This window comes from Ciona intestinalis, chromosome 8 (genome assembly GCF_000224145.3).
Source record: "Ciona intestinalis chromosome 8, KH, whole genome shotgun sequence".
NCBI classification, from domain to species: domain Eukaryota; kingdom Metazoa; phylum Chordata; class Ascidiacea; order Phlebobranchia; family Cionidae; genus Ciona; species Ciona intestinalis.
The window spans coordinates 6,363,850-6,376,199 of NC_020173.2; the positions used below are offsets into that span (position 1 = coordinate 6,363,850).

Sequence of the window (12,350 nt, forward strand, 5' to 3'; positions counted from 1 at the left end):
GAGGATCCCTACCTACATTATTCAAAGAGTCCAAAATTCATATTAACTATAGGCTATAGGCCTATAGTATATCAACAGAATGGAAACATTTTTCCAATCTATGTTTTTATTTCCCAACACAATCAACACAAAATATTTTACCTCTTTANCACGCTTCCTATTCTGTGGTCCACTTGGATGGGAAGTTGGTATGACAGTTGTTTTGACTGCAACCCCTGTTTTAGAGCTCGTCCCTGTGTCAGTTGTTATGCTACTGCATGGTAGGCTTAATATTGGTGATGAAATAGGTGTTTGATCTTGGGACAGAATTTTGAACAGTTCGTTTTCCATTAAAGAACTCATAGTAGTCACACTCGAAGTAGCAGTGTTGGACACCAATGGTTCGCTACTAGCAGTAACATCCGGTATTTCCTGCTTTATTTTCATATTTTCAACTGAAGTTTCAGGTTTCAAATCTTCATCAATTTGAAGTTCTTCAATGCTTGATAAAGATTCATTCATATCATCAGCTTCTTGCTTGATTATTGCATCATTGCCATTATTTTTACCTTCACCCTTTCCATCTGTTGAACTTGGTTGGCACCCTTGCAAAGTTGTTTCATTTTTTTCATCTAAAATTTCGCCAAGAACTTTTTCAGTCGTTTTTACTGCAGTATTTTCCTCGGCAATATTTTCTTCATTACCCTTTGGTGTAGTAACTACCCCAGTGGTATTTTCTTTATCAATGTCTATCTGTTTATTACCAGCGTTTTGTTCTAGTTTTTTTTTCACCTCATTAATTTTAGTCTTCATAACTGTCTCGTTTGTATTTTGTTTATCAATTTCCATCTGCAAAACCTCCATGTTTTCTCCTGTTTTTTCATTCAGTTTATCCGTTTTATTCCCCGTTTCTGTCTGTTTACCAATCTCCATTTCCGTAATATCTATGTTTTCATCAAGTTTTTCATGTTGCTTATCCATTTCTGTCTGGTTTCTAGTTTGTTCTTCAATGTCCATTTGCGCAATTTTATTATTTTCATTTTCATCCTGTTTTTTATGTTTCTCATTTATTTTAGTTTCTGCTTCATTCAAGTCTCCAACAGGAGAGGCATAAACTGACGAGTCATCGCTCGAAAAACTGTCGTTGCTAATTTCGAACGAGCTGTCTTGGGGTTTTGAATCCATAACTTTATCATCGGATTCTTTTAACAAAGTCTCGTTGGTAGAAGTTGATAAATAATCTTTAACTTCATGTTGAATGTGATCTGTTTGCGATGGAAATGTAGCGGCTTCAACTACGTCCATGGATATAGAGACAAATAATCTGAAAAACATATTTTTATTTATGGTTAAGATTTTACGCCTGAGAAAATAATTTTTTCCGTCACTTTTATAAATATACAAACACAATAAAGTTGTCTTTTTAACAAGCTAAGTCTTTATCTTTAAATAATTAATATATAAATAAATAGGTGTTTCGGAAAAATTTAAACTTAATTACACCAACGTTGCGTCTAGCCAACATCAAAACATCGTTATTTACTTATTTATTACGTTATGATTGTTAACAACAAAACAGAAATATTCAATCATATATTTATATAACTAATTATCCTTCAAATTAAAATACTTGTTTTATTTTTTCCTCGATTTGCTAAAATGTTTAGAGTTTTGTGTGTATAAAAAATATATTTTTACGCATAAAATAAAAATATTAATTTATTTAAAAAAAAATTGTTCGAACACTAAAATTATAAAATTAATTTTTACTAAAATATGCTTACAACAAAAATTTGACAATAATAGAATTAATTTTTGGTAAAAAACTATTTAAGTTCAACATACCTTGAATAATAGTCTTTAATCAGACACAAATGTTTGCAAAAGGTTTTTGAGAAACTTTTTTTCTCATTTGCCACCGTGAGGTTAACGAGTCGCAATGCATGATGGGAAGGCACACCGTGTAAATCGGCCACGAGAGGGCGCAACGAGCACCGACGAAATGTTCAGTCGACATTTGTGCAAATCTATGATAACATATCATATTTCTACAATACTAAACACTGGCCAGACAAAATTTATTTAAGCATTTTTAAGTTTGTGGTTAAACGGATATTGTATAAACCATAAAACACACTTTTTTGCCACACACGCGTCCTAATCTTGTATGTTAGTTCGGTATTTTAAAACGAAAAAGGCAGGTAGAGGAAAAAGGTTCGTGCCGAGCTATAACATATTGCCTGGGATTGAGTCACGCTGACTAGCTTGTATATATGTGAGAGAATATGTTGTATTAGTGTAAAATGTGACTTGTAAGTGCACTATAGTAAAGTGACCGACAAAATTGGTTTGGAAAATTAGATCTAGCAGAACAATGGCACAGAATTTTATGCAAAGATTTAAAAAATGAATAAACTTTTTGGAGGCAATAATAGGATTTTATTTTTGAGGCAATAATTTGACCAACTTTATTTACATATTTCTTAGGTTTTTAAACTAGCTGTAATAATGGAGGGCAGTTGGTGGAATAGCTCTAAGACTCTCATGCAAATACTTGTCCTTATATTTGGAGCTGGTGCATGGATAGCAGTCAATGGAGTTTGGGTTGAATTACCCGCAATTGTAGCTTTAGCTCCCGAACAATGGCAGTTGCCGTCCTACTTAACCGTCATCTCACAAATTGGGAACTTAGGACCACTTATAGTCACTTTAATGCAGGTATATTTAGGTTTTATTTATTTTTATTGTACTATCCTTACACCTTAACTTGTATTATTTAAATACAATTTTTTTTTATATTGTCTGTTAGATCGTTAATTCATTCATGCGCGTCACTAATTAGATGACTGAGGCATTTGGCTACCTTAAGAGAGTCATAGTTACTCCTCATAGTAACAGCCACACTTTTTATTCAACAATTTTCTTTAGTAGTTTTTACCCACAGCATATTTTAACAACTTTTTGTTGCTAATTCTCTTTGTAATTTTAATTAACCTAATCTTCACTGTTGTGTTATACCCTATCATTTGCCTTGTTTTCCAGGCAATGTGTTCAAAGTATTTCAACCAGAATGCGATGATATACAGTATTGTGTCCATTGGTACTTTGTCATGTTTGTTGCTCTGTTTCTTTTGGAACCACACGGCTGTTATTGCAGGAAAAGAGTATAGCGTGGCCTTGTTTGCTTTATGGTAGGCGATTTGTTGCTGTTTTATGATTTGTGATAATAGAAACACATATACGTTTCAAAATTAAATAGACCTTTAAAATGGACATACAGCAAGTACAGACCGTAACTTAAAACACACACAAACATTTATTTTTAAATACTAATGTATATAATTGGCTACATTTTATGCTGTGTATATTTCAAAGACCGATATTGCTACACAATTCTTTTTGTTAAACAACTTGTTCAAAATTCCAGGTATGCTCTTGCGTTCGTGGATTGCACTTCTTCAGTTACATTCCTACCGTTCATGAATCGATTCCAGAGCGTGTTTTTGACGACTTATTTCATCGGGGAGGGTTTAAGTGGATTCATGCCCAGTATATTCGCCCTTGCACAAGGAATTGGGAACACACGGTGTTTAAACGTGTCCTCGTATAATGAAACTACTAACACAACAACCTATCATATCCAAACTCATTATGAAAGCCCTAGGTACTGTATTTGTAAAGTATTTTGCTACTGTTGCTACCAGGCATAATGTTGTACTCTAAATAATAGCCCTTCTAGTAAAAATATTTTAAAGCATTTTTTTGCTAGCAAGACATAAGGTTGAAGTCGATGTCTCGCGGTATCGTATGTCAGATGAAACATTGGTGCAATAGTTTTTTTTTACAGGAAAACTAATATTTAGAATATTTTCATAATAATTAATATTATAATATAAATAATAGCAGTTTGTTTATTCCAATTTTGAAAATTTCAGATTTTCTGAATCTGTGTTCTTTGCTCTCCTATGCATTATGATGGCTTTATGCGGGATTGCATTTTTCCTGCTGAACCACACCAAAGTTGCCACCCATTTCCGCACACAAGAACAAACTTACAAGCAAGGGAGTATAGTCGATACTTCTGAATATCCAACTGCATCACAAACCATAAACGACACATATGACTCGTTAGAAATGGTAGATTCTGACTCGAGCGGTCGCAATAAATCAGAATACCAACAGCAAACATCATTTAAAAAGGAAACCAATGAACAAAATTTTGACGCTTCTGATGCAGCTTTAGTAGCAGAAGAACCCCCAACCCTTACAAAATATGACTACGTTTACTTTCTGGTCATTATTTTCATTATAAATAGTTTATCCAATGGAGTTCTACCATCTGTGTCTTCTTATACTTCACTTCCTTATGGGGAACTTGCTTACCATTTAGCAGCAACTCTAGGAAACATGGCCAACCCTGTGGCGTGTCTCATTGCCATGTTTTTCCCCATGACTTCACGATTACTTCTTGGGATACTGGCAACATGGGCTTGCGGTAAGGTCATTTTTATGTATGGTAAATTAGTAGCTAGTGACAATGACTACTTCACAGTTTACACATACTTAGTATACAGTGTTATAGGGTAAGATGAATACTGTTAGAACCTAAATTACACAACCTAGGGTCCTAGGCCAAAACTCTCTTAGATATTGTTATTTTCGTTACCAAGTTAAATGATAAATCCAACAATACCTATTATGTTGTTTAATGTTTATTTTATTGTATTTGTTACACAGGGTTCGGAAGTTACTTGATGGTCCTAGCAAAAGGAAGTCCGTGCCCTATACTTATCAATGAACCAAGTGGGGCGGTCTTAATGGTAAGTTAGATACAAATGTATACCATACAAAAAGCCAAATCATACACAGTCAATATTAACACTAGATTTTAATATAAACTGTTGCTGTCAAAAATGTTATACTTATTTTTAAAATACCTCTTTTTGTTTGTGCACCAGCGTCTGTATCAATGTTGTCTTACCACAACGTACAAATGTAAATAAAAGCAAAAAAAAACTGTTTTAAGTAACAGATGTAATATTTTCGACAGCAACAGTTTATATATTGATATCTAATGTTAATATTTACTGCGTTTAATTTAGACTTACGTAATTTTACAATGTTTACTGAAGTGAATTTGTAGGATTAGGATGTAACTTTATCTCTATTCAAATTTTCCTAGGTTTTGTCCCAAATTCTATTTGTTGGTCTTGTTTCTTACATCAAAGTTTCAATCGCGCAAGTGTTCAGACTTCGAGGCAGTCGTAAGTCATTAGTGTGGTATGGTGCAGCTATACAAGCGGGGTCCATGACTGGAGCATTGCTAATATTTCCCTTTGTGAATGTTCCTCACCTTATGAGCTTTGTGTCTGGTGACCCATGTCTCACTGTGTGTGCTTAACTTTATTAGAGATCTCTAATATTGTGCAATGTTTAATTTGCTCTTTTTTTTTTATGAACTAGTCAATTTACCATTAAATAAAAATGAATGGTATTTTAAAGATTTTTTTTTCCTACTATACAAAATTGTTTGTAGTGTGTTTTATTTGTGTTAAAACTTATAATTGTTTTATTATATACACATCGTGATTTTAATTAGCATGTACATTGCGAATGAGGCAATTATTGAAATGCTATTCCAGTTTATTGTATTTAGGTTTATGCTGTTTACGCATAGTGTATTAAAATTGTCTAAAAAAGAATTTTTGGCAATTGTTTTGTGATCTTTTTTCATAAGGAATTAAAAAAATATTTTACATTTATTTTCCCTTACAAAACAATTGCCAAAAAATCTCTTTCAGAAATATTGTTTTATTTTTTAATAGATGTGATAATTATAATTTAAAGGAATCTTTTATGTGTTATTGCTTTAAGGCTGTGAAACAGATTATAGGAACATACAATACAAAAGCTCCTATACCAGTTATGTGTATTATTTCTAAATAGGCTGACAAAGCACCATGAGAATGTGTTATATGTTATACAATCAGTGCCAATTTGACCACAAGCTTATCTATTGTTCCAGGAAAGTGTTAAAAATGTTGTCTGGTCAAAGTCCACGCTATGTTGGGATCCTATTATTATTATGGGAAGTCACATCAGCCTGTTATGAGAACTATTTGTGAACAGGCTGTTGGTAAATCCTGTTACAGGAATTTGATTAACACACATAATGTGGTCTGGTGTTATAAGAATTATTTAATAATTATATGCATTGAGGGTTTCAGACTAATTGACAAAGCATGTTATTTAACTTATTTTGTGTAGAAAATATAATGCTTACGCATATGGTGTTAAATGCAACTTATTTATCTCGGACTTGGCAGTGACAGTCGGTATGGTGTTAAAAGAATTGTTAAACAAATGTAAAATTAAATGTAACTTATTTATCCTTGCGTGGCATGGCAGTGACAGCCAGTACAAGTGACCACTTATGTAACTTTGTGTATGTTTGTTTGGTGCATGGTTTATAAACTTTATAGGAATTGTTCAGCAAATATATGTATTGCTTTTGTCTGTTACAGGAATTGTTTAACTGTTCAGTACACCTTATGCTGCATGTTGCTTATTCAAACATACCTTACTCGGCTTACTAAATACTGAACTCAAATGATCTTAAATTCATTGAATTGGTCCTAAGGCTTCAGTTTTGTTGTCTACCACCACAAGGGCTTAGTTGCACGGGTACAACATCCTTATATAATACAGGCTACAGCACATTTACTTATAGCAGGAATTTCACTGAATGAAAAGCACAAAAATATGGTTAGGGAACTTTGAAAGCAGCTGTTGTGAATTGTGAAGTTTTTAAGTTAATGAAATAGCCAAAACAAACAAAAATTGTGTTATCCTAGAATAAACAAACTTGAATCTTAGACAAGGATTTGATAAAAATTTGAGTTAATTTTCTGGACAAACCTATGTCAATACTTTAAACAGTTATGAAGGATTTTACAACGAAAAATAGAATTTTCATTTAAACACAACAGTATCTATGACAGCCCCAAGACACTGTGTAATGTTAGAGGTCATCAGCGAGTCAACTTTTTCCTCTAAATGACGTTTTGGATCCTGTTTTCCAACATTCTTAATAGCTAACTGCTCAGGCGTCATTTTTTCCTCTTCTTCTAATGCTTTCTTGTAGTTCTTAGCAAGCTGGAGCATGTCAGATGTAGTTTGCTCGTTCTTTTTGCAGTGGTTATTGTAATCCTCCAAAGTAAGGTTATCAATCCAACTTCTCTTATGGAGGTTAAGTAACATCTTCTGCTCAAGCTCATTCTTTCTATGGTTGATTGCAATGGAATAGTAATGCCGGTTGAGGCCATGAATTAAAGCCTGAATTGATGGCTTTTGCAAGTGGCCTAAGTTGGATGTGGTCTGCCTTGGCTCTTGGCCCAACACCATCATATTTGGATTGATTAAACGGAAAGCATCGATCACCACTTTGCCTTTTACACTCTGGATAGGGTCAACAACAACGGCCACAGCTCGTTCAGATAANGCTTCAAAACTCTGCTGCGTGTTGATATCAACACCTGACAACCAGCAGCCAAACCCAGGATGTGAATGATACCATCCCACCACCATCTCTGGTCTCCCTGTCTGCTTCAGCATATCCAACATCTTAGCTTGAAACACTGGATCCACAGCTTCCACACTAACCCCTGTGCCTGACTGTGGCATCGCAAATACATCAATCACTCTCACAGTATAATCATCCACAAACTCTCCCAACATCAACCCCATGACCTCCATAGGGACCCCAGCACGGCCGTGTTTGAGCATTTTCAACAAAGCTAGCGATGAAATGTAAACTTGCTCAGCAGTATCGACCATGGGTGCGTCCCCGGAAGGTGCTTGCCCTAACCCACCAGCCCCAGTTCCAAGTCGTAGCAATCGATCCATTGTAAGATTACAAATTACTTGATTTCACTATGAATATCTAAGAATGATGTAACACGGTTAAACTAATGTTTAAATACAGGCCAGTTGGAAAAGATGGGAGCTTCATTTGTGGTTTATATATTTCTAGTAATGCACACAATAATAAAAACTCTTTAAAAATATAACTTTTACACATGAGATTTCGTCAGAAACTGCCATATTCACCAGACTGGCTGGTACAATTGCTTGAATACACGGTTATAAATATAATACATATCGAAGTCGCTTGCGATTTTCACTGGCGTACACAATCTTCATATGCCAACCGCTTCCTATTACAAACAGTGTAACATGTGACGTCGCACCAATTACACAGTATGGGTTTCTATTTTGGCTTATTAATATGCGAAATAAATGTACCGTGCATATAGGTCTAATACATGGTCATTTAGGTATAACATTACGATTTTACGGCTGCCTAAAAGTTGAAATTAAACGTAAAACAAACTGAGAATTTATTTTAGAAATGACAAAGCAACTTCGAAATTTACGCAAGATTTGCTAGAACAGATGATACCAAGACCGAAACTACCAAAACTTTTTGGGGACAAATTTCAGATGAAAATACGGAAGTGTATACGTTTCCTTATATATAACATTTGCGATTATAGAGAAAGGTTCTTTAAACTATATCGTAGTTAAAATAAACTATATCGTAGTTAAAATTATAAATAAATTTTATTTTTCATGTTAACATAAACAAAATATTTTCCAAGAAAACATTACCAAACTTGTTAGAAAATATTTTGCAATTTTGTTAATAACTAATATTACTGCAGGGGAAAAATTGAATTGATATTTAAATATATAGTTTTTAATTTGATCCTTATACAAATTCCAACATAATATCTGAATTGAACTAGCCTAACCTCAAAAATGATAATCATTGCTTTTTTAATAGAAAGCATTCATAAAGTCCAACAGGTTTGAGAGCCAGAGGTTACAAGTTTGAGACTTGATGCGGATACCATTATAGGCAAATGTGTCCCTGGGCAAGACACTTAAAAGCAATTGCTCCAATCTAGTGGTCACTAATGGGTTGTCTAAGACTCAAGTTGTCATCCATACAAAAAATAAAGGCCCACAAAGTTACATATGTGGGAAATTAAAAGCGAAGACGAGGTGTATAACACAGAACACTCATGTTATAACAACTGTCATTGCCCCAACCAACAAGTTATATTTATGAATGGCCACCAGGATACATGTTTATTTCAGCACAATATCATAACTGCATAAATATATTACATAAGCAAGCACAGTTACAAAACTTAACCTGATAATTAAACTAAGCACACATACCAAGATAAATATAAAAAGTTCAAATTTTCACCAAACAATATTAATACATCATAAATTAAGATAAACAATTTTGAAGATGTGGAATATAGTAGGGTGGGGGAAGATGGGACACCTTTAGCACATAATATCAAAATATCCTGATTGTGTTTTAAACAATTAACAACGGTCTATGGAGGTCGTGGGGATACGGTTTATAATTCTTTCAATGTTTTTTACTTTTAAGTGGGACGCGAAAATAGAATGAATAGGTGTCCCATCTCTCCCCACCCTACTATATGATATTTTAAATGAGCTAATGAACTTAAGATTTTGGTTTAATTTGTTAACTGCATATATGGTTTGAAGATAATTTGGCAAGAAGAAATAAATAACGTTATAACAGATGCTACCAAGGTATTATTATAAATATTCTAATGCTTCAATAAAACTATTGGTCCGGCAAAAGAAAACAGAAACGCATTATATGCGGCAAGTTATTATAAACTAGCTTGAATGTATGGTACTGTAGGGTAAGATGGATGCCGTTATAACATAATATTCCATATTTTCTATAGCTCTTTTAGAGTCGTAAGGATACGGTAATATTATATAATTCTGTAAATATTCAATTGAAAACATGGTTTATCTTACCCCAATATTCTATAGATACATTTAGTAAAAAACGCCGTAAGTACAAATTTTACAATACTGTTATTATTTTGCATGGTAATATATAAACATTGGCAGATTTTATAAACTTTCTGTTTCCAAATATCTTGTGTAGTTAATTAGTTACAGCGACCGCATAATGATACAAGCACAAGATAATGTATATGGTTATAAAGAGGAAATGATTTGTACAAACTTCTCAAAGTTCTCATAATAAAAATGATGGCACAATCAGGGTTTTATCCAGGGGTTTACAAAAAGAGTCTAACTATATTTTGAAACTTTTTTTCTGTGGCCAAATATGACACAGTAAGGCAGTTACTTCATGACTGCGTTTTCCAAAGAAGTGAGCGGTTAAGACCCGTCTAAACCACCTGAATACTCGCCTGAGTATACCATATTATATTCTAAAGCGGAAACCTGGGATTTGGGTCAGAGTTGGCCCATTACCTCAATTATGTATATGCACATTATATTTTAATACAGGTGAGGTCTCGTAGTGAGGCATGTTATAGTACCTGGGATTTATACCAGAGTTAGCCCATTTCGCCAGCACAAAAGCTATTTTACGATGATATTGATATTAAATCCTTAAAGTAAGTTAATAGAAACATGATAGTAAAGCCTGTAAGAAGCCCTGCATGTTGTAAGATAAGACAAAGCCATGGTCGGTCTCGTAACTTCTTGTTCTGTGAATGAGCTTTAGCTTCCGGTAGCATACCAGCCAGAGAGATGTAAAGGAAAACGCCTCCTGCGAGGGCAAATATCCATCTCGCTGAAGACATATCATTCCCGATTAAAATGCCGACAATTAGACCAAGATAGCAGCAACAGGCGGAAGCGAAATTGTAGAATGCAGCTTGGCGGATGTTCATACCCGCGTTTAAAAGAACGGCAAAATCACCAAGCTCGTGAGGGAATTCTTCACAAAAGATGGCGATTGAAGTGCTGACACCTTGTAGAATTGAAACAGAAAATGAAGCGCCGATTGCTAGCCCGTCAATGAAGTTATGAATCCCGTCAGCTATCGTTATCATCCAGGCCACAGTTTTAATCGACTTGTAGTTTTTGAACGCCCAGCATTGTCTGTTTGGAACACTACCAACTTCACACTGTATATCAACTTGGTAATTGTCAAACTGCTGGTTATCTACAGTTTTAGGCATTTCTAGCAAAGTGCTTCCACTTTCATGTGATGTAGTTGCGTATAACGAATCGCCTGAACCAGTTTTTTGCTCCCCATCAACGGGGAAACTCTTCTTCACGATACTTTTATCACTCCCTTTCAAAAACGATTCACCAGTCACCATATTATCCTCAAAATCCTGGATCCCTTCGTGTTCGTGGCTGACTTTGAATATCCTTTCAAGGATATGGTCGGTTAGATAGAAGAGATAAAAACCACCAAATATAATTGCCGATCTCCACACTGTCATGGGATCTTCTTCAATTCCAAATCCTTCCGGAATTAACTGGAAAATCGCGTTCGAAGACAAAGTTCCAACTGCTAGGGAAATCAAGTAAAGCAAAATTTTATCGTAAATATCCCTTTTCATGAGCGGCAAGACACTAATGCCGACCAAGGAACACAAACTGATTATCGTGACCGAAATAATCCCAAAACCCCAAATACTAGAACGACTGGGTGCAAGGTTCTCACTTTCATTTTCCAGCAGTTTTCGTTCGTATGAATTGTCCAAAACTTCTAGCAATGTTGGGCAAATAGTTGAGAAGTCTGAGGTGGTTATTCTATCTATAGAAACACCAGAATCTGACAGAGTTTTAAATATCGTACAATTCAAGTAATGGTCGAACTCATTCTCATGGGTTCCACTATGCCCAGTGTATGTTAAATTGTTCATAAGAAAATACAACCCAAGGTGGTCCATCGTGCTGTTTCTTCCATGTTTTTGAAAAAGATAATTAACTCCGGATGTTTCAGATTGAAGAATTTCTTTTCCACAATCTTTATTTTGCTTCAGTTTGACATTCTTGCTTGAATGTGAGGTATGGAGTAATACAAAAGATACAACAACTAGTTTCAAACTAATCATAATTGCCGAGGATCTGATAAAGTAAAAGTCAAGTTTATCTTTGGAAGTTAGAACATACAATGATGTATCATTGGGTAAGACAATTAAGCATAATTACTCCAACCAAGTGGTCACTAATGGGTTGTAGCATGACCAGCATCCTGGGTGTTGGGTTAATAGTCCCTTTTTGTTCTTACATAATCGATTCCATATCGGTGAGGTCCTACAGAAAAGCATGCCATGGGATTTAGACCAGAGTTGGCCGATTCCCTCAATAATCTATTTACACATGTGTTATCCATAAACGAAGAAACTACCAAGTTACAATAAGCCAAAATATAAAACTTTAAACACAAAAATAAGGCAGACCATTTTTTGTGTAAAAACCTATTCTAAGACGTTTCCTATTAAGTACGTAATTCATAAATATTGCGATTCGGGACA

The 12,350-nt window shown here is 34.5% G+C and overlaps 4 protein-coding genes across 4 annotated transcripts in view; 1 reads left to right on the forward strand and 3 right to left on the reverse strand.

The window, feature by feature from the left end:
- Positions 1–1,933, reverse strand: part of LOC778867 (proteoglycan 4) — a gene marked incomplete in the record, with an annotated part of 8,841 nt that extends 6,908 nt beyond the window's left edge. The window contains 2 exon segments of the mRNA XM_018813005.2: positions 153–1,303; positions 1,825–1,933. Of these exon segments, the coding sequence (XP_018668550.1) occupies positions 153–1,284 (1,132 nt within the window).
- Positions 1,934–2,431: 498 nt separating this feature from the next.
- On the forward strand, positions 2,432–5,902 carry LOC100182011 (solute carrier family 52, riboflavin transporter, member 3-B). Its single transcript, XM_002122335.4, has 6 exons — positions 2,432–2,697; positions 3,022–3,170; positions 3,407–3,643; positions 3,915–4,474; positions 4,717–4,799; positions 5,162–5,902. The coding sequence occupies exons 1-6, from the start codon at positions 2,488–2,490 to the stop codon at positions 5,378–5,380; spliced, it is 1,458 nt and encodes a 485-aa protein (XP_002122371.1). The 5' UTR covers positions 2,432–2,487; the 3' UTR covers positions 5,381–5,902.
- Positions 2,793–11,958, reverse strand: LOC100182828 (zinc transporter ZIP14). Its single transcript, XM_002119871.5, has 2 exons — positions 10,751–11,958; positions 2,793–2,864 (listed from the first exon to the last, which is right to left on the reverse strand). Exons 1-2 carry the CDS (start codon positions 11,925–11,927, stop codon positions 2,839–2,841), a joined length of 1,203 nt encoding a protein of 400 aa, XP_002119907.2. The 5' UTR covers positions 11,928–11,958; the 3' UTR covers positions 2,793–2,838.
- LOC100179683 (26S proteasome non-ATPase regulatory subunit 14) lies at positions 6,652–7,917 on the reverse strand. Its single transcript, XM_002122612.5, has one exon. It carries the CDS (start codon positions 7,882–7,884, stop codon positions 6,952–6,954), a length of 933 nt encoding a protein of 310 aa, XP_002122648.1. The 5' UTR covers positions 7,885–7,917; the 3' UTR covers positions 6,652–6,951.
- Positions 11,959–12,350: the final 392 nt, after the last annotated feature.

What these genes read in the sequence shown, in the direction of transcription:
- LOC100182011 (XM_002122335.4), top strand. Translation starts at nt 2,488, where the DNA reads ATGGAGGGCAGTTGGTGGAATAGCTCTAAGACTCTCATGCAAATACTT. An exon ending in GTGGCCTTGTTTGCTTTATG is followed by an intron (nt 3,171 to 3,406) that starts GTAGGCGATTTG and finishes TCAAAATTCCAG; the next exon opens with GTATGCTCTTGCGTTCGTGG. An exon ending in ACTGGCAACATGGGCTTGCG is followed by an intron (nt 4,475 to 4,716) that starts GTAAGGTCATTT and finishes TTTGTTACACAG; the next exon opens with GGTTCGGAAGTTACTTGATG.
- LOC100182828 (XM_002119871.5), bottom strand. Translation starts at nt 11,927, where the DNA reads ATGATTAGTTTGAAACTAGTTGTTGTATCTTTTGTATTACTCCATACC. An exon ending in TGCCGTTCTTTTAAACGCGG is followed by an intron (nt 2,865 to 10,750) that starts GTATGAACATCC and finishes TGTTACTATGAG; the next exon opens with GAGTAACTATGACTCTCTTA.